Here is a 21,542-nt window from a genome sequence, read left to right on the forward strand (position 1 = left end):
ATCTCTGGGGCTCCCAGACTTTTCTCAACAGGTTCATTCCCCTCCCTCTGTACACGTCTCTCCCTCCTAACATTCCGTTTCTTGGAATTAGGTGGTTTTATCACAGGCCTTATGTGATGGCACTAAGATACAGATCAATAAAGTCAAGCTTCACCTAGCAGACATATCAACAACCAGAAATGTATTATCTGGGTAGAGCAGGCAGAACAAAGGCCTTGCTAATGAAGAGGCCAGGGCTCATTCACTTGGTGGTCTACTCACCTCAAAGCCCATCACCACATGCAAATCCCTCCTTCAAATTAAAACTAATTTTTATTGTCTTAAAAAAAAACCTCCCATGTAGAGTGAATTCTAGTCTTTGGGGGACAAGGATATGTAATTCAGTTGTGACAAATGCCCCTCTCTGGTTGGGGATGGGGACTGTACATGTGAGAACACTTCAAGGGTGTATGAACATCTCCAAATCTTCCAAATCCCCTTCCCTCGTTAGCATCTACTGTGCTTTAGAAACCAAAGAGAATGCTAGTGTTGTCTCATCTGACCTTTGGAGAGGGAGGATGTCTCATCCAGTCCCTAAGGAAGAAAGAAACAGAGCCAGAGTGAGGGTATGATGGGAAAGCATTGCCCGGGGGCGCTGGGAGCACACTACAGCCAAAGCAATCAGGGACACTGAACAGAGTACTGAAGGACCCCAAAAGCCAGCTTCCTGAATCTCTCATCTCATTGTCCCCAGTTTTAGACAGGGATCAAGAATTGAGATTGAATTTCATTTCAGGTTAGTTCTAGAACATCCCCTAATTACACTTAGTGTGGCAGAGAGCAAGCTCACATTCAGTCAGATGGTGCTCTGTCCAGGTCAGTAGGTGAGTACCTGCATCATGAGGGTGACATTACCTGGGGCCATCAGCTGCATGGGTTATGCATCTGAAAATTCTAAAACATGCCTTCATCGAGCACATCCCAACTAACAAAGTGATTCCGCCAGAAGCAAATTAAATAAGATTATTAGCAGAGGCTGAGGCAAATGGTGAGTCAGGATTTCTGTTTGGGTTGCTGCAGATTAACCCAAGACCTTGAACACCTAAGACTATCACTGTGATATAATTCAGCCCCTGGGTCATCTTGGTAAACAGTCTAATTACATTTTGATGTGCTGACCAGACCAGCATGTCAACATATTGGCATGTAAGTGATCATTGAGCTACCAGAGTGCAAGATTCAAATGGAACCTGTTTCTAGAAAATTTGTTCCATTTTGTATGATTACATTTGACTAAGAATATCAGAAAAAGTAAGCGTGGAGCAATAACTACTTAGTGATGTTTATCTTTACTTCAAAGAAAGTATCTCTGAAATGCAAAGGCTCTTTTAGAAAAAAAGAAAACAGTTCACACCTGCTGTAAGTAGCTCTGCACGAGGCAGATGACCAGAGATTACAATCATCCTCTCAGTTTGAATGCATTGAAAGGGTCCCCAGCTTCCTTCAGACCGCCACATGGTCCTTAAGTCAGTGATTTGGAAGGGGATAGAGTATCCCTAGCTCCAAATCACGGTTCCTCTGGAGTCGTCTACTGTGTGCCAGTCCATATATGCATGTCTTTTCTGCACCATAACGTCCCATGCCAGCTGCCCCCACCTAATCTCTTGCTCCTGGGGAAGGCGTCCAATACAAGGCTATATACATGGCAAACCATTCAAATCTCAAGAACTTTCAGAAGTATTTACAAATCGCCAAATGTAACATGATTAATTGTGCTCTTGTTGTTACAACTTAAACACTTAATCATAGGAATATGGTAATTCCTCACCAGGCATTTTTTTGCCAAAGAATCCAATTAGTGTAATTAGTGTGTGTGTGTGTGTGTGTGTGTGTGTGTGTGTGTGTGTGTGTGTGTGTGTGTTATGCCTATGGCTATGTGTTCAAGCTTACAAATGATTCCGGAGGCCAGAGAGGTATCAGATCCTCTGGATGGGGAGATCTAAGCAGGTGTGAACTGGCTGCTAGATGTTGATGAACTGAGGTCCTTTGGGAAAACAGCAAACACTCTTAATCTCTGAACCATCCCTTCTGCTCTGTGGTCCGTTGTTTTTGGCACCCCTCTGGTCTGCCCATACCTGTACCATCTCACATCAGTGCTATGTCACATACAACATATTTAAGTAGCCCTGTCCTCAGTCTCAAGACCTCACCTTTCATACCCAAATGTATTTTCACAAGGGTGAGTTTTATTCTAACAGAAAGGCTGGTCCCAGCTGTCAACTTTGTTTTTCTTTGATTTGATAATGGTTTCCAAAGAATGCAATTCTGATCATACTTTTTGATATTTTCTCTGCACTACCTAGCTCATTGGAAGTCCAGAACATGAACAGAGGGAATGGGACCTCAACAGACTTCATACTTCTGGGGCTTTTCCCAGAGCTGCACTATCTGGGCATCCTCATCACCTCCATTCTCCTGATCTATGTCATTGCGTTCACTGGGAATGCTGTCCTGGTCCTCTTGATCTGGGCAGACTCTCGACTCCACACCCCAATGTACATCCTACTCAGCCATCTCTCTTTTATTGACTTGGCCTTAATTTCCACTACTGTTCCAAAGATGGTCATCAACTTCTTCTCCAGAAAGAAAAGCATCTCCAGAGTCGCCTGTGGGACCCAGATTTTCTTTTTCTTTGCCCTTGGGGGTAGTGAGTGTCTCCTTTTGACCCTCATGGCTTATGATCGCTATGTGGCTGTCTGCAATCCCTTGAGATATTCAGTTATCATGAACTCTAGAGTGTGTCTGTGGATGGCCCTAGTGTCCTGGGGTGGAGGCGCTCTGAATTCGCTCATCAACACCATCTACACCATGCACTTCCCGTTCTGTGGCTCCAGGGAAATTCATCACTTCTTCTGTGAGATGCCTGCTGTCCTGAAGCTCTCTTGTGAGGACACGTCCTTGTACGAAATGGTGGTATCAGTCATTTGCATCGTGTTTGTTCTTCTCCCCTTGGGACTCATCATGTCCTCCTACCTGCTCATCTTCCTCGCTGTGCTCCGAATGAATTCTCCAGAGGGCAGGAGGAAAGCACTGGCCACGTGCTCCTCTCACCTGGCGGTAGTCAGCCTCTACTACGGGCCAGCCATGATCATCTACATGACCCCCCGCTCTTTCCACACTTCAGAACAGGATGAAATACTCTCCATGGTTAATACCATCTTCACCCCCATGCTTAATCCTCTCATCTACAGCTTGAGGAACAAGGAGGTGCTTGCTGCTCTGAGGAAAGTAGCTAGTCGACGATTCATTTTGAAGTAGAAGCCAGGTATGGTGGTACACCCCTCAATCCCAACACTGTGGGGCAGAGGCAGGCAGGTCTCTGCAAGTTCCAGGGTACCCTGGTCTACACAGCAAGTCCTTATGCCCCTCTCGTCCCTTATCAAAGAAGCTCCTCTGTGGCAAATAGAAACCATTAACAGAAAGCCACAACTGGTCAAAATGCAGAGAACCATCTACAGCACAGGTCCCACACCTAAGGCTCAGGGAACGTTGCTCTGGATTTTTAAGAATGATGCCACCCCATTCATATTCTCTACAATACCATCGATGGTCAATTCATTAATAAATGTCTAATGAGAGTGTTCCCTGAAACCAATGTTGCCACATTCTCAGGGCTCTCATAGGACTAACCTATTTTTATGAAACAGAAAAGTAATGTGGAAATGCCTCTGGGGGTGAAGAACGGTGCACTATGGGAAAGCCGCGCTGCAGGTGGAAGCTGGGAGTTGACAGTGTTGGGGTGCAGTACTGAGCTGTCCTTCAAGGAGGACTGGATCCTCCTGAAATGGTCACTCACAGCGGGTGGTGAGTCAGAACCTGTGACCACAGCTGCTCAGGTGCATTGATTTAAATAAAATAAGTGTGAAAAGTGTTGAGCTCCTAGCTCTACATGATGTGGCCCTAAACAAAGGAGCATGCAGTGGACCTGCTCTGTTTTCATATGACGAGTTTAATGAAAGCTAATATGATCTATCATTTTAAGACCCCCAAGAGGAGTAATACTCAAGTTCTTCCTCCTCAATTTTGTCTCTCTCCTACCAGTGTTCTCCACAAACAAATGGTTAATAAGTATTACCGACCTAACACTCGAGATGACAAAGGGCTTCATTTCTCAAAGGAAACTGAAGTGGGTGCCTGGTCCTGGGCTAGCCTCACATGGGAGCCTGGTTTTGCCTAGTCTAGCCTCATGTCTGAGTGTGAAATGTTCTCTAATGAAGGAGAGACATGTTCCTATCAAAGGCAACATCTTCCCAGTATCAACCATACACCAGTGTGCAGCACTCACAATATCCTGAAGAGGCCAAGGAAAAGAAGGACTCAGAAGAAGTGGCTGCCACTCTGAATTCAATAAATATGCACTACCAGTGAGGAACAACCACAGTGCTCAGATGACCACAATCACAGAGGCAGGATGAGAGTTCACCCAGACCTACAGAGTCACTGCAGGTCCTTATAATGGAGGTGCACAACCCAAAGCCACCGACCTGCCGGGATCACACCTCACTCATGACTAGCACCCTCACCACAGCAGAAGAATCAAGGTAAAGGGACTGTTTGCTGCCCTTCCAGAGCAGGAACTATGCTTGCTGAAACCCTCAACAAGGTCTCTCAAATAGGAGGAAGAGACCAGGGACAAGAGGAGTTAGACCTCTCCAGAGGACTGATTCACAGTGTGCTTTGGTGTGTGCAGAAGGTTAAAGTCTTGAGGAGGACCACACCAATTCCAGGGCTGAACAACCAAACCCAGTGGCCAAGGTCTGCAGGAGGTCTGCAAGGCACGCCACTTAGCATTAGGACCTGAGAAGCTGTCCCCAGCTGTTTTGGCGACTTTTCTCTTGCTGTGACCAAGTCCCTGACAAGATGCAACTTTTTAAAGGAAGGATTTGCTTAGCTCCCAATCTGAGGGCACAGTCCATCACGGTAGGGAAGTCCAGTGCCTACAGGATGCTGCTTGCTCATATGTAGGTCGGTGGGAAAAGAAAGAAAGGAGCACTGGGTGCTTCCACAGCTTGCTCTCCTTTCCTTCTTGTTCAGTCCAGGGCCCCAGCCCATGGGATGATGTCCAGTGTGGGTGGGTCCTCTTCTAGTCCTCTCTGAAAATACACACACACACACACACACACACACACACACACGATATCCCTCAATAATGTCCTTTACAATTCTTGACTCGATTGAGTTGACAATGACAATTAACCATCATAGGTGCCATATTTGAAAAGTTACAGGCCACTGGGTGAGGGGACTGGCTGCCAAGCTTAACAGTCTAAGTTCGATTCCTGGGACCTACATGGTAGAAGGCTAGAACTGACTCCCACAAAGTGTCCCCTGACCTCCACATATGCCAACACGTAGACACACAGACACACACAAACACACACAGAGACACACGCAATAAGTAAATGAATGTTTTAAAGACCCGTTAAAGCACACAGCACCACAGTTAAAGAAAAATAGAGGGATTTTTTTTTACTTAGAATGTATTATAAACAATCTAGTGAATACAGAAAATGATTATTGCAGATTTCAAGTTCAATAAGAGTAAGTTTTAAATATTCTCATCACTGAATGTGGCATTTGGATTGACAGGTATGCTAATTATCTTGATTAAAGAATTTTACATTGTTATATACCAAAACAAGTTCATAATTTTTAACTACACGAGCATAGAAACTGTGTTTTATCACATTTTAATTAACATTTTAAATAAGAGATTTTATATATGCCAAATGCATTCATTTTTTTAAGTTGTCAGGGAGTACCAATAGAAAGAAAAGAAATAAGAGTGTCACCCAGCAGCTGTGAGGTACAGCACTCTACTGAGGGGGTGATGGCCTATCCAGAGCTGCAGATGGGGCTATGTGAGGGCTGAGGTGGGATGGCTGTGGTGTGAAGCTGAGGTGGGAAGGCTGCGGTGTGAGGCTGAGGTGGGAGGTTGAGGTGGGAGGACCAAAGTGGGAACGCTGAGGTATGAGCATCGAGTTAAGAAAGCAGAGGGCTGAGGTATGAGGCTGAGGTGTCAGGTGTGGGATGGGAAGGCTTGCTGTCTGTGAAAGATTACTTGATTACCCAGCCACAGGGAAGAGTCAACACACTGGAAGTCGTCTAATTGTGAAGAGTCCTCAGGAGGCCCAGGAATTTTCCCTGAGTGTTCCCCAGACTCCTGAGAGTTGTGGGTCCCTAAGAGCTCCTCTAGAGAGTCCTTCGGAACCAGTTCTGTAGATCTAGAATGTGTCACTGCGTGTCAGAGCTGCCCACCAGGCACCACCCTGCAGCACAATCAGGAAGTGTCAGGAGAGAGACCCGGTCCTCCAGAGGAGGTGGCTCTTTACCCTGCTGGGATTTGGTCCTCCCCACCTTTAATTCAAACCTAGAGAATGACTTCATGCCAATAAACAAAAATAATTGTCTTCAGTGTTGCCAGTCAACATAAGGGAGTACCAAAGCTAGTTACAATTTCTCAGTTCCTTAGGGATAACATAAAACAAACACACTTGGGGCTGGAGAGATGGCTCAGAGATTAAGAGCACTGACTGCTCTTCCAGAGGTCCTGAGTTCAGTTCCCAGCAACTACAGAATGGCTCACACCCATTTGCAATGAGATCTGGTGCCCCAGAACACTGTATACATAATAAATAAATAAATCTTTAAAAAAAAAACACTTTCTGGTAAATTGTAGCTGTAGTCAAGTCAGACCAAACACCCTGACATTTTGAATTTCACTACCAGCTGACTGAGTGAAAATGGTTTAATATCACTCTGTGTATTATCATATAATATCACTGTATAATATATTATTATGCATATATTATGACAATTATATTGAGGTAAAAGATAAAAAAACACTAATCATTGACCATCTCAGAGTCCAAATTTTCCCCATTTTTCATATATAAGAAACACAGCTTTTACCATTGTAATTATAGAAAGATTCAACATTATATATTACACATTTACCATTTTCATCATCCTAACATCTCACTACATATTACACGCATGGTCATTTTCAAGCATTAATAGCATTCCATGGGGTAGACCCAAGGACATACCTACTTCTTCAAAGTTTGGCAGGCCCTATAGTACTGTTATAGTCTAAGCTACATGGAAGCTATGTGCAAATGGCTTTGTTCCCATCATTCATAACCGTTTTAGCATAAGTTCACAGAAATGAATCTGTAGGATCAATGCATTTTCTAAATGTTTTGCTAATCTTTATTGCTACAAAATTTGAATGTGCACATTAAACTTGAATATATACAATTTGGGATTTCAGATTCCGTGGAAACCAAACCTGGAGGTAACTCTACCGTAAACTTATTTGAATGATCAGGACTCAGCACATTCAGCTCTCTATAGTCTTCTAAAGGGGTGGGTTTAATAGATCTGTCAAGATCAGCACTAAACGAGGCAGCCAGAGTCAGGCACAGCAGTTGCTCAGGGGAACTTTAAATCCCCCTCAGTGGTGTCAGTAAAACACTTTCATGGATGAAAGATAAACATCATGTTTTCTGTCATTTGTGGTTCCTAGAATTCATACAGATATATAAAATCATGGACATGTATATATATATGACACAAAAGTAGATTGAAACTGTCTAGGGGGCTGGTGGGTGAAAGAGAGAAGGAATGTGCTCCATGCACAATACGTGCTGTGTCCTTACACAATCCAGCGCTGTGAACAATCAGTACATACCATCATGTTTCTTAAAATACTTATGTCTATTGCAGATTCCAGGAAAGGGGCCCTTCCTTCCTTCCTTCCTTCTTCCTTCCTTCCTTCTTTCTTCCATTTCTTTCTTTCCTTTCTTTCTTTCTTCCTTGCTTTTTTCAAGATGGAATTTCTCCATGTAGCCCTGGCTGTCCTGACTCTCTCTCTGTAGACCAGAGAGATCTGCCTGCCTCTACTGCCAAGTGCTAGAATTAAAGGTGTGCACCACCAAAAATTAAAAGTAAATAAATAAACAAACAAACACTTTCACGGACAGGACACTGCACTCACAAAGCCCTAACACACTCTAGATTTGACATTTTAAAGCCAATCCCTAAAGCGAGTTATGGAGCATGCTAGCCCTTGGTTTAAATCCTGGCTCAGCCTCTTGTCCCCAAGAAAGTCATGTGAATGTCCCTGCTGCCTTGAAGGCCGCAGATGTGATGATTCACATTGCATGGTACTGGCATGTGGATGTAAGTCCTACACGCCTGACGTAACAAGTGTATGATGAGCGGTAGCTGCTTACGTTGTTATGCTGCATGATGATAAGCAAACTATCCAGAGGTTTAAAACACTAACATTGTGTGAGTATGTATACATATGTATGTGTGTGTGCATGTGTGTGCATGCTTGCATACACATTTGTACATGCATGTGAAAGCCAAAAATCAACTTAAGGTATTATCCCTCATGTTCTGTCCACCTTGTTTTTGGAAACAGTCTCTCATTGACCTAAAACCCATGGATTAGACTAGGGTGGCTGGTCAGGGAGCTCCCTGCCCCCACCACTCCAATGCTAGGATTAAGCACACACCAACAAGCTCAGCTTTTTAATGTAAGTTCTAGAGACCGAGCTCAGTTCTCATGCTTAGAAGAGTAGCATTTTATCAACAGAGACACCTCCATCGTGCTAAAATATTACGTGGATGAAAAAAATTCAATACATAGGAATAATGCCAGAATGACCACATTTCCTGTAACAATATTTAGTTGCTTGTCTGTGGAAAACCATTGTAGTGGGGCTAATGCAGGACAGTAGATGCAGGTCTAGAAACCAGGTGATGCCCAAGTGGGATGAGCCCAGTTTTAAGCAATGGTGCAAATAATTAGGGACCGACAGCTGCCACCATCTAATCAACCACATAATGCAATGGAATGGCTGAAAACAAAAACCACAGGAACTTTAATTTAAGAGACTAGAAGTGATCCCATCTCTATCAGTCAGAAACGTGTTTGAACCCCGATGACCACAACACACATAAAACGTAAGGAACTTAGAGTGTAATAAGGAGGGAAGTTGATCAAAGGTGGCAGAAGACAGACTTGCAGACTTGCAAAGACAACATTTAAAATGTGTGAGTGTTCAATGACAGGAGACAGGCATTGACTGCTCCGGTCCTGGTCTATAAAGGACCAAGCCAAGGGCACAAGGTAAGTGAAAGTGAGTCAAGTTCGGTGGAACTGGTGTACATCACAGAGCACTCTGCCATGGTAGCTTTGACTCCACCCATGCAGAGAACTGGGTCACATGACCTAGTGGCAAACTCTATCAGCTGCTTCTGGACTGGAATAGCTTTAGGGCATTGGTTCTCAACCTGGGAGTCAAATGACCCTTTCACAGAAGTTGCCTAAGACCATTGGAAAGAACAAATATTTACATTATGATTCATAACAGGAACAAAATTATAGTTATGAAGTAGCAATGAAAATAATATTGCAGTTGAGGGGTCACAACAACGTGAGAAACCGTGTTAGAGGGTGACAGCTTTAGGAAGGTTGAGAACCACTGCTTGAGGGTAATCCACGCTTCCCTACTGCAATCCAACCTTACGAGCATGTCTTAAGTATTAAAGGGCAAACAGCGTGTGGGAATACATTGATAAAAGTACTGGAATGCGTGAGGCCCTGGTTTCAACTCTCAGTACCTTATAAAATTGGCGTTAGTGGTAAATGCCTGTAATCCAAGCAGTGGGAGGTAGAGGCAAGAGGACCTGGAGTTTGAGGTCGTCTTTGGCTATATAAAGAATTTCAGGGCCAGTCTAGACTATGTGAGATTCAGCCATGGGAGAAGGGATCACGAGAAAGAACAACTTCAATCACGCTGTGGGCATCTATGCACCTGGGATGGCCTAAATCCCGAGGATAAACCCAGGACTAGTGCGGGACACAGGGAATAAGTTCTGTGGTGGCCTGTGCCCACATCCCAGATCTGCTGTTGAACATATCTGGGCACTGAACTAGTTAACTGTTTTCATGTTTAAAAACAATGGTTGATCTCTCCTTCATTATATCATTGTGTAAGTGACGTAAGATAGCATATATCTAACACAAAATAAGAGGGAAAAAATTATCCCATTCTAATTTCTTTAAGTTGAGAAACAAAACCACATTGGAACAATAAGACTTTTTGAAAATATTTTAGCCGAAGCTGGGTGCATCAGTGCACACCTTTAATCCCAGCACTCAGGCAGATGCAGGTGGATCTCTGTGAGTGCAAGGCCAGCCTGGTCTACAAAACAAACTCCAAGTCAGCCAGGGCTATACAAAGAAACCCTGTCTCAAATAGCCAAAATGTGTACATAAATACATACATATATACATTTTATAACTGAAATCAACTTTACTTGATATAAGAAAAGGAAGGGAGGGGGGGGAGGGGAGAGATGGGGAAGGGAGGGCTTGTATGTCTCTAATTGCTCACTGGCGAGCTGCATCCCCCAGACACCAAGGTTGCTTTCTGTTGATTTGTTTGCATGCGTCCAAGATTGCCAAGTGTTTTATGAATATATATGTGATTTGGAACAACAGTCTGAGGGCCCTGGTGCCCCTGAACACCCTTCACTATAGCTGAGTGTGTGTGTGTGTGTGTGTGTGTGTGTGTGTGTGTGTGTGTGTGTGTGTTCCACTTCTCTGGGAACGAAGACCTTTATGGCAGAATTTGACACGAGCTCTTTGTTCCAGCTCCTCGAGGTCCAGCTTGTGTTTCCTTTGTAGAATCACTGGGTTTCCTGCTCAGAAGACATCAAGGAGCACCCGGGATCCAATAGGGAAACAATCTCTGGCTTTCAGATTCGGAGGACCCCTCCAGCCTAGGATCTGTGCACAGGTGAGGAATGCCTCCTCCTCTTCGCTGACTGAGGGAGGATAAAGAACCCAGCTCTTCCTTCATCTGCTTTTTTAAAGACAAACGTCTCTCTCTGCTGGTGTGTCCTGTGTCCTGAGAGCCCAACTGTCTCTATTCAATAGCCCCGAGCTGCTCTCTTTAGGTAGTGGGTTAAGCACAAAAAAGCTGAGAGCTATGAGCCTGGCTCATTGTCCTGTATGTGTCTCTCCACATATATACATATCTGTATGGATTTTCACTTAGGTTTAGCTTGAGCAGTGCCTGTAAGCTATATGCCATGGGATTAAGCAAGATCTGCTAACTGGTGTTTCTTAAATAATTATCAGATAGATTGTTAATTATCAGATAAACTGTCATTCGTTGATTTTTGGAGATATGAGGTTTTGGAGAGCAAATATCAGAACAAGAACTGGGTTTTCAGTCAGAATGTGCTAGACTCCATCACTCTGCCATCTCAGAACCCTGACTTTGTGTAGCTATGAAAGATTCTGAGTCTTCCACAGAGGCAGAGAGGAAAAGTAGAAGGCAGGAAAGGAATGATAGTACAGTCATCTGCATCCAGGGAGCATGAACCTGAAAAACCCCAGGGTCACAGTGAACTGTGACGCACAGAGGAAGCAACCTCTTCTCCCCTAGACCTGCTCCAGCCAGCGACAAAATGACTCGGAAATTAGCAACTCTCATCATGGCCTTGACAGAACGCAGAACAGTGAAGCAGCAACCAACTGTGGATGTTCCGTCTGTAGACCAGACATTGTTGTAGTTGGGGACCCTGTAGCAGCTGCCTGTTTACTCATCTGCCCAGTTAGCTGTCTGTGCCAAGCTCTTCCCTTGCTGACTACGTTTGTGTCCCCAGAAGCCTGGGCTGTGGGTGTTTGGATGCTGGGATGATGGGAATTGACATCAATGAGAAAGTTTCTCCTGGACTCGGGAGATAGTTCAGTCAGTAAAATATTTGCCTTGCAAGGTTGAGACCCTGAGTTTGATCCCCAGAAGTCACACAAAAAGTTGGGCATGGTGATATGCTTCTATCCCAATACTGAGGAAGAGTTAGAAGGACCCCTGGGTAGCAGTCAGCCTAGTCTACTTAATGAGCTCCAGGGCAGTGAGAGACCCTGCCTCAAAAAACAAGCTAGATAGTGTCTTAGTGTCTGAGGAGTGACGCCCAAGGCTATCCTCTGATCTCCACACATGCGTGCACATGTGCCCACACACACACCCTACACACGACATGCACACACAGCTCTTCCAGCTGACTTCACCTTTCCTCCTCTGATACCCTGTAGTGCCCACACCCATCAACACTAGCCCTCAACACACTAATACAGTCCTCACTCAGGAAAGGGGATAGAAACACCTTCACATAACTTTGGGACAGGTCAAGCTCGCCACAGACAAGGGGAGAGCAGGAGTGGGCGTTCTCAGCCTCAGAGCTGTGGGTGTGTGGGGCTGGCTAATTATTTGTGTTGAAAACCCGTTCTGTGCATGGGGACTGTTGGACATCACACCTGGATTCTCCCCCACTTGATGTCAGCAGCGCCTCACCTCTTTCGCATGACCATAAAATAGGTCTTCAGACATGGACTAAGGTCCCCTAAGGGCCAAACAAGTCCTGGTTGTGAACATCTGGCTAGAGCAGTGGTTCTTACGAGCCTCAAACAGTGCTTACTTAGAAGGGTGTTGAGATAAACCTCTGAGATAAACCCAGTTTCCCACTTGTCAGAGCCAAGCTAGAGGCTGAGAGTTTTTACAGCAAACACGTGGTGCATGGTGCTTATCTGGAGCCTGTGCCCTGGTCTACCCCTGTGCCTGCTGGCATCACTCCTGTCTAGGAAATCCTTAACTCAGTAGATTTGTTTGCGCTCAAGATTTTTTAAGCCATTCAAAGAGCAAGCTATGCCCGCCAGACCAGTTAAATGGCTGGGTTTTAGGAGTGACGCACAGCTCTCAGGAGTTTGGAGCTATGAAGATATTCTCTACATGAAGACTGACAGACTTCCGAGTTCCACTTCATCTCTGACTTACAGACTTGGGACAAGGCAGTTGACAGCCCCTCAGTAAGCTTGTCACCTGAGTCCAGCTTGCCCAGGAGCATGACGAGCACTGCTCAGGACTGCAGAATTGAAGTCCTGAGAGCGGGGAGATCAGGGCAGTTCAAGCGTGGAAGCTTTTCAGTGGTGGCATTCTGGGGTGTGTGGGTGTGCTAGCAATAGCCACCAGCTTACTGTCCTTGCAGCAAAGGTCAGTAGACGATACTGTGCAGAGAAGGGGCTCTGAGGGGCATGAGAATTCCTAAGGAGTACCCTGTATGAAGAGAGCAAACTTCACAGTCAGCTTTCACGGCTCTCAGTGCAGACTTCCTAAGGGAGCTGCTGTGGTCTCCGAGCCTCAGCCTGCAGCTGCCCTGAGAGAAGATGGAAGGAGAGAAGCTGCTGAGAGAGGAAGGCTCTTGATGGACAGTGGAGACTGGGACAGAGTGAGGTGAGGTGGGGAGGGGAGGACAATTCTCTTCTCTCTCAAGGTCTCAGCACTGGTATAGCTCTGATAGTCAGCGGGCTTTGCTAACACCGTCTTCTTCTAACGTCATTATGAAAATCAGGGATATACCTTATGAGAATAGGGGTGGGGAGCGAATGTCAGTCCGACTATGGGATGGAATAATAAGACATAAAAGACATGAAATCAGCCCAGAGAAACCAGAGGAGTCAAAACAATGAAACTAGCCTTGGGCTAATACAGCCTATAACAGCAAGCGTAGGGGTCACACCTGTAAATCCCTTACATCACTCTAGCCCCTTATCAGTGCCTCTTGTCTGTTCATTCTGATCTCCACATGCTGGAAGAGATAAGAGCAGAAAGCTCGTCTCTTCTGGAACAGCAGGAAGGAAAAAAAATTCCTTTGAGAAATTGTTCTGGCACACACACACACACACACAAACACACACAGAGAGATAAGTTTATATACACAGGCAGGCACCTGCTACATGCATTGAAATGTACATGTATACATCAACTCTCAAAACCTTCCAAGAGAAGAAAACTTATGTTGGAACAAAGAAGGAAGCTTTGCTGGGTCAGGCAGGAGTGCCCAGCTCCTGGCCATGGCATGGAGGTGGTAGAGCCCTTTGAGCAAATGTGCTTCCCTGTCTACTCCACACATCTTTCTACAACCCCACCCCACCCCAGTATTGACCTTGAAACATCACAATCCAAATTCTATGGAGGAATACAAGAGAAAGAAAGGCATAGTCCTTCACCTTAGATAGTCTGTGGCCTGTGTGGGGCTTCCCACCACACTACATCCTGTTTCAAGAGTCAAACTGTGGAGCTAGGGAACCAACACACGGGAGGGTCTACAAGCATTGTGCAGAGAAGTATGTGGTTCTGTTGAAAATTAAGTTGCTGGTGTGATAGGAGTGTCCACCACGCCTGTTCCGGAAAAGGCATATCCTCCTCGTAGGGTGCCTTATTCCACATTCCAGTAACTGGAAAGTGAGTACTAGGATCCACTTATAAAGAAGTATGTGTAAGCTATGCAAGTGGCAGCCAGCCAGTGCTCAGAGGGATCAGGACACTCCCAGGTGCTCACTATTTTATGCTCTTATCCTCTAAGACAGAACCTGGGGCTAGATGAGTAACCTGCCCAAGTTACATAGCTGGGAATCATTGGAGCTTTGTCAGGAACCCACACAACTTGCCAACAGTTTAACCACAGTGCTTTAAACTGGATAGAACCTGAAAAGGACATCCAGTTAGATCAGAATAAAAATATTACAGTGTGTGAGCTCCTAAGCTTTTTAATTTGCCTCAGTGGAGAGGAGGGAAGGGAAAAGATTTCCTGCAGGGATTCCCCAGGGGTGGTTACAGTCACTGGAGCCATTCCATGCTGTCTTTAGAGACTTTGGGCCGTTAGGATGCGGTGGGATTGCTACTGACATCTAGAGGGTACTACAAGGTACGGCACTGGCACTATTGGCATTCGCATCTGAGTAATCCTTGGCAGTTATCCCGTGTATTGTGAAACACTTAGTGCCAGTACCGTACCAGCAAGCAGTCAGTCTTGGACACTTGGGGACAAGAAACAATAACTCAGCTTGCTCAGCCCTGGTAGTGATCCTCACAAAAGTGTTGAACTTGGGTTATCGTCTGTCACATTTGCCACCCTCCCTGCCATGTCCCAGAGACCCATCTGCCAACAGCAGTGGTCTCTTGCTTGCACAGCGTCTTCACAGAACTCTGGGTGGTTCCTTTTATTTTCCTTCAATCATTCCACTTAAGTCATTTGCTGTCAGAACCCAGCAGGGTAGGACCAAGGCATTCCCTGGGATACAGGATGCTGGGGACAGTGTCCCAACAAGCCGTGGTAAACAGCAGAATTCACCTGAAGGGAAGCTGGCCTATAGCCTCGCCCTAGCATCAGAAGTTGGCCTGACCTTCCTTCCCTGACCTCCGCAAACTGCCTCTGGGTGACTTGTTTCCCATCGGAGCTTCCCTGAATTATTCTTTAAGACTGGAGCTCACCTCAGCCTGAGGGCAGAGGACCTGGAATCTCTGGTGCCCCCGAGAGAAATTCCTACAGCTGCTTTTCCTGTTCCCTATAAGGTGTTCACATGTTTATATTTACAGAGCCCAGTGGGCAGGAGAATGTTGCAGGGCCTCTGATTACTGAGTCAAGACTCATTTATGAAACTGTTGAAGATCAGAAAATAATAATATGAAGATGACCACATATTGTCAAAAGCCACAGAAAGCCATCACTGCCCCCAGGACACAAAAACCCAAATGTGAGTTTCCTGGTGGTCAGGACCACAAGTGAAGCATGGGGCTGGGCAGTTTTGACAGATGACAAAATGTCCCTTTTCGGCTGCACCCACAGCTCTCGCTTGTAAGAAAACCGAATCACACAAATCCTCACATCAACAAGAATGTTGAACTGTATAATTCACACATGTGTGGGCCTAGCCTTTAGGTCAACCATAAGTTTGTAAAATATTTTCCTGTGTGCATCTTTTTGTTTAGAACTGAAAATATCAACAACTATGTGTATCTCATAAATGGAGGGGGCGTGTTGTGATGTGCTCGGGCTTTCCTAGCATCCTTGCTTTCTCTGCGGGATGGGAAGTTTAACTGTTAGTCTCTAGTCTCTCTTCTTACACAGCACACGTTTGGAGTGGTGTGTTCCCCTCTGAACACTGCTTTCCCTACAGACCATGCCTTCAATATCGGTTTCCTATGAAATAATGACCCTACAAATACTGGCAAGTACATTAAAGACAAACTATATCTGCTGCCGCTCTGGATCCCTGGGTGATCCCCTGAGCAATCAGGGTGTTCTCTTCTCGCCTCAACCCCTCTCCCTGTCTCTAACACTGGTGACCTGGTTCTTTGTCCCCACAGGGCAGCTCAGCAGGAGATGGGCCCCAAGGACTGGAACTATTCCACCGCTGGCTTTGTCCTCACTAGCCTCTTTAACAACAGCCAGACACACCTGTTTCTGTTCAGCATGGTGGTGTTGGTCTACATCCTTGCCATGGCTGGTAACACAGCCATGGTCCTTCTGATTTGGATGGATACCCGACTCCATACGCCCATGTACTTCCTCCTCAGTCAGCTGTCCTTTCTGGATGTCTTCTTCACATCAGTCACAGTCCCCAAGATGATAGTGGGCTTCCTCTTCGGTTGGACAAGCATCTCCTTTGGGGGCTGTGGGGCACAGATGTTTTTCTTCATGTTCCTGGGAGCTGCAGAGTGCCTCCTGCTGGCCCTCATGGCTTATGACCGCTATGTGGCCATCTGCAACCCTCTGCGCTACCCGGTGCTCATGAGCCGCCGGGTGTGCCTGCTCATGGTTGTGGCCTCCTGGCTGGGAGGATCCCTCAACGCCTCCATCCAGACTTCTCTGACCCTTCAGTTCCCCTACTGTGGCTCTCGGAAGATCTCCCATTTCTTCTGTGAGGTGCCCTCGCTGCTGATGCTAGCCTGTGCAGACACAGAAGCCTACAAACAGGTACTCTTTGTGACAGGCGTGGTGGTCCTCCTGGTGCCCATCACCTTCATCACCACCTCCTATGCCCTCATCCTGGCTGCTGTTCTCCGTATGCGGTCTGTGGAGGGGCGTCAGAAGGCCCTTGCCACATGCTCCTCCCACCTGACGGTCGTCAATCTCTTCTATGGACCCCTTGTCTACACCTACATGCTACCTGCTTCCTATCACTCGCCAGGCCAAGATGATGTCGTATCCGTCTTTTACACTGTCCTCACACCCATGCTTAACCCTGTCATCTACAGCCTCAGGAACAAGGAAGTGACAGGGGCAATGAAAAAGGCAATGGGAAGGTGTGGAGTCATCAGGAACGCATGAGACCCGAGAGGGGCCTGGGTGGCAAGTACCTCTGCTCTTGGCATCATTGTGAGCACTGAATGCCAAGGCAGGGAGAAGGACAGATCTATCTGAGAAGAGCCTCCAAGTCTGCAACTTTAGGATCTTCTTCTGGGACTCCTCAGTGGGCCAAGAAGTCAACTCCCAAACTCATATGCAGAGGAGTAAAAGGAGAAGCCATTGCTCCCTCTGGTTGCTGCTTTCTTTCTCCAGAGACTTGTCTACACGGGCTCCCCTCCACCTCTGCAAACCCCAGGCTCCTTTGTGGACCACAGCAAGAACCCATTCTCTCTGTATCACTGAGCTTCTGAGATCTTCCCCTCCAGCCCCAGTAAAAGACAAAGACCCACAAATCCCCTCATCCCCAGCTATTTCCACAGCCTGCTCTATTGGCTTCCTGTCTTCAAGCATGCTGTCCTGGCTGAACACCCTCAGCACGGTCCCTCAGTGCAGTCCTCCGTGGCCAGAATGGCACCTGGCATTTCAGATAGCTCCTCCCTCCATCTCCTGCTTGGAAACTGCTTAAAGCATCAGACACCTTAACCCCTTATCCCAGTCACAGTGACTTTCTGGCCTCATCCAACCACCCACCATCTTCCCCTCATTCTATTTGTGGATTTGAGGTTTCCTCCCCCCCCCCATTAGATTGCACAAACCCAGAAGGCAGTGGATTTGTTTCTTTGATGCCACATCATCAGCTTCTAGGAGGGAGCCTGGAACACATGATCAATAATAAATACTGGATCAATAGAAAAAAAACAAACAAACCTTTTTCTTGCCTGGCCTCAGCAGTCCTGGTCCTGTTTCCAGCTTCTTGGAAAAATTGTTTCTGTCTATGACTCCATGTCCCTGAATCTTCTCCTTCCAGCCTAGTCTCTCCGATTAAATGATGAATGTCTTTAAAGCCTGGGGCCTCAACCCTTCTCTTTCCAACACCCCACCCCCCATCTCAGTCATCACTGACTCCAAAGTTAACCTTAGGTATGCACAGGTCAGTCAGACTTCCCCTCCCCCTCCCTCAACACACATCGGCTACCTCAGCACGCCCACAAAATATTTCAGAGGCGTTTCGAATTCATCCTTCCATGAAGCCCTGTGAAGTTCAGCAACTTGCCCTAAGCTCTCCCGACCTCCTCCCCACTCCCCTGTTAGCAGAACTCTACCAGGGAAGCTCCTTCCCCACTGCGATCGGTCAACACCTCACAGTTTCTGGTAGTTATACTTTAATCACCCCAGGCCATAACAGAGTACAAGACTTGCCCCCTTTGCTTTGGCTAAACTTTGTGTCCCATTGTGTATATCTGACACCTTTTCTTTATCCATTCATCCATTGATGGCTGTTACTAGAAGCTACATGGGTTTTTCACAGCAGAAGGGAAAGCAAGGCTTCAACGATGGGGTTGGTGAGTGAGCAAGAATTCCCGTACCTTTAGGATCTGTCATCCAGTTGGCACACACTAACTCTGCGCTCACAGTCAAAGCACAGTGCTAGGGTCTGGCGGTCACGTGCCTACACAAAAACACCTCCCCTTCTCAAAATGTTAGTGTCAGACAAGGTGACGGTAGAAAATGCCCTGAAATGAGAAATGGTTGCTCTCCAAATATCACCCACTGGAGGGTGATGGGGTGAGGAATGGGTGTCAGTTTATTAGGTTTTCCTCATTAGAGGGTCTTCGAGACAGTAGGGTAGGCAACCAGCCACAAGAAGACAGAGTGGTGTGGGGTGGAAAAAACATAAGCTCCAATTATCCACACCACTCGTTTCTCGGAACTGCTGAAATCCCCTGCCAAGAGTTCTCTGGTCACGTGGGAGTTTGAGGCACTGGATCTCATTGGCCAAGGCTCTGAGAAGGCGGGAAGAGTTTAAGATACAGGCCAATGAGACAGGCAGACAGCCGTGGCGGGGAGCATAGCTGCACCACACACATGCGCAATACAGTTTGCCTGTCTTAAGGAAGATCGGCACTTTGGGTTCTGGCACCTGGTACTGGTTCTTGATTTTACCCTGGCAACCCAACCTTCCCAGTTCATCCAGGGAACATGGGCACTTTTTAAACTGCCCCCGCCTTCCCACTGCAGTTTAGCCATGTGAAAAGGAGAAGAATGGGCCAGATTTCCCGTCAGGCCATACAAGTCTAAGTTTTGAGTCCCAGGTGGCCCCAGGGCCAGGCTGTCAGCACAGCCCACCCAGTGGCTGTGCCCTGTGCTCAGTTTACACTTAAAGCCCGGGTTCCAGTTGTAAGGGGCTTCGGACTGGGAGGCAATGCTGCCCACATGGAGAAAGGGGTGAACTGGGGTGGTCCGGCCATGTTGGTTTGTGTGAACTCCACCTGATCATGCTTTCTCCACAGAGATGGAAACTAACAGCCCGGGCCATGCATCCTGCCACCCCGAGCAGGCTTCTCTTGGCCTGTAGTCGTGCCTTCATGCCCTTCTCTACAGGTCTACAGGTGGGGGTGAGATGGAGCCACCGTGTATCCCCAGCCCACTCCAGCCTGCGTTTCTATATCCGCCTCATCCTACTCCTGAGTTCTCTTCGGCATCCCCTATACTCTGCCAGCTTATATTCCCACATCTCCACCTCCTTCCCTGTGCCCAACAGCCGTGTCCTCACAATCCCAACGCGTTGCACTTCGGCGCTGCCATCTCTTGCACTGCACTCTACCTGGCACCTGCAGTGAACTAGCACACGTGGTTTTTGCCTGCCAATCGGGTGCGATCAATCATCTTGGCCGTGCTATGGACAGTCTTGAGTGTCCCCTCCTGATTACCTGGCTTGGGGGTAACAGCTGAACCTATCTGCATCCTGTGTCCCTTCTATAAAGTTAGAAACAGGATTGTGAGGCATGCATGAGCTCAGACTAACAAACATAATGCCGTCCACTCACTGAGTTCTCAGAGCTTTTCACTTGTTTCCTAGAAGTGACATTATGTTGAGAGAAGGTAAAGCCTTCTGCAGGGTAAGGTGTAAGGCTTCTGGTCAAGTACTTCTGCTTCCTTTCTGTTTTCCTTGAGAACTGGGCCCAGTGAGTAAGCAACCTCTACTGGGTTAGTCCCAGCACAAAGGGTTCAGGATTTGGCTTTGAGGCCTAGTCATGTGGTTAGTGCAATATGGACACTTTTGTGGTTGTTGTTGTTGTTGTTGTTGAGACGGGGTCTCCTGTAATCCATACTGGTCTCAATCCCAGAGAAATCCCCTTGCCTCATCCCCACGTGCTGGAATCACAGATATGAGCCATATTTATTTTAAAGTTTTATTTCTCTCTCTCTCTCTCTCTCTCTCTCTCTCTCTCTCTCTCTCTCTCTCTGTCTCTCTCTCTCTCTGTCTCTCTCTCTCTCTGTGTGTGTGTATGTGTGTGTGTGTGTGTGTGTGTGTGTGTGTGTGTGTGTGTTAAACCTAGGGCCTCATATATGTCAGACTCTACCACTGAGCCACTCCTAGCGCCTTGTGGGGAACTGAAGACACCTTGGCACCTTGGGTCAATGTGTAAAGAGCAGATCAAGTTCTGGGTGAATGTGTATCATGGACATGAGTATGGCCATGCCAAGGACAGTGTCAGACCCATGAGAAACTGGCAAAGCCTCCCTCCTCCCTACCCAGGTCAGCTCAGAGGGATGGTCCCAGTGCAAAGTACAAAATATTGGCATCGTGTACAAAAACTGGCAGCTGCAGCTTTCTCCTTCTAGATGTTAGCATCCTGTCCCCTACAGGGATTAATAACTCCTCCCCTCCTGTGCTGTCAATCAGAAACATGGTGAGCTTCTGGGCTGCTGTGTAGTTGGTGTGGCTCCATCCGAGTACACACAGCCTGTAAGAGTCTGCACTTCCCAATGGATACCCCACACCCGGTTCAGGCTGCGCGCTTTCCCGAACTCAAGCCCACGAGAATGGACGATTGTCCTGAGGGTTGAAAAAGAGACACACACAAAGAGACCTTTGCTCATTTACCAGAGTAAATGGCAACTTTATTAAACTCAAGTCGGGTATTTATACCAGTGGGCTAGAAAGATCGAAAATGCAAGGCCTCCTCCCATCCAGGAGCAGGAGGAGAAGATTAAAGTCTTCCCCGCGCCTGGAGCAGGATCAGCTGGGGAGCCAGGCTATGGGCCTACTGCTAAAACCTTGAATACAAGTGGAATCACCATAACAAAGAGAACCAGGTTCTTGCTAAGTTATCCCCTCAAGCCAGAGCTAGTGCAGAGTCTCCAGGGAGCCGGAGGTCACACGGGCCCTGCGAATCGCCAGGAGAGAAGGGAAGAAACCTTGGTAGCTACAACAGCCCACCTGT

At 46.8% G+C, this 21,542-nt stretch overlaps 2 protein-coding genes across 2 annotated transcripts; both read left to right on the top strand.

The window, feature by feature from the left end:
* The first annotated feature begins 2,352 nt into the window (after positions 1-2,352).
* On the top strand, positions 2,353-3,297 carry LOC125402706 (olfactory receptor 2T2-like). Its single transcript, XM_048437585.3, has one exon. The coding sequence runs from the start codon at positions 2,362-2,364 to the stop codon at positions 3,295-3,297; it is 936 nt and encodes a 311-aa protein (XP_048293542.3). The 5' UTR covers positions 2,353-2,361.
* Positions 3,298-16,287: 12,990 nt separating this feature from the next.
* On the top strand, positions 16,288-17,235 carry LOC125402705 (olfactory receptor 2T27-like). The gene has a single exon (XM_048437584.3). It carries the CDS (start codon positions 16,288-16,290, stop codon positions 17,233-17,235), a length of 948 nt encoding a protein of 315 aa, XP_048293541.3.
* Positions 17,236-21,542: the final 4,307 nt, after the last annotated feature.

Source organism: Myodes glareolus, chromosome 9 (assembly GCF_982192425.1).
Source record: "Myodes glareolus chromosome 9, mMyoGla1.1, whole genome shotgun sequence".
Lineage (NCBI taxonomy): Eukaryota > Metazoa > Chordata > Mammalia > Rodentia > Cricetidae > Myodes > Myodes glareolus.

What these genes read in the sequence shown, in the direction of transcription:
- LOC125402706 (XM_048437585.3), top strand. Translation starts at nt 2,362, where the DNA reads ATGAACAGAGGGAATGGGACCTCAACAGACTTCATACTTCTGGGGCTT.
- LOC125402705 (XM_048437584.3), top strand. Translation starts at nt 16,288, where the DNA reads ATGGGCCCCAAGGACTGGAACTATTCCACCGCTGGCTTTGTCCTCACT.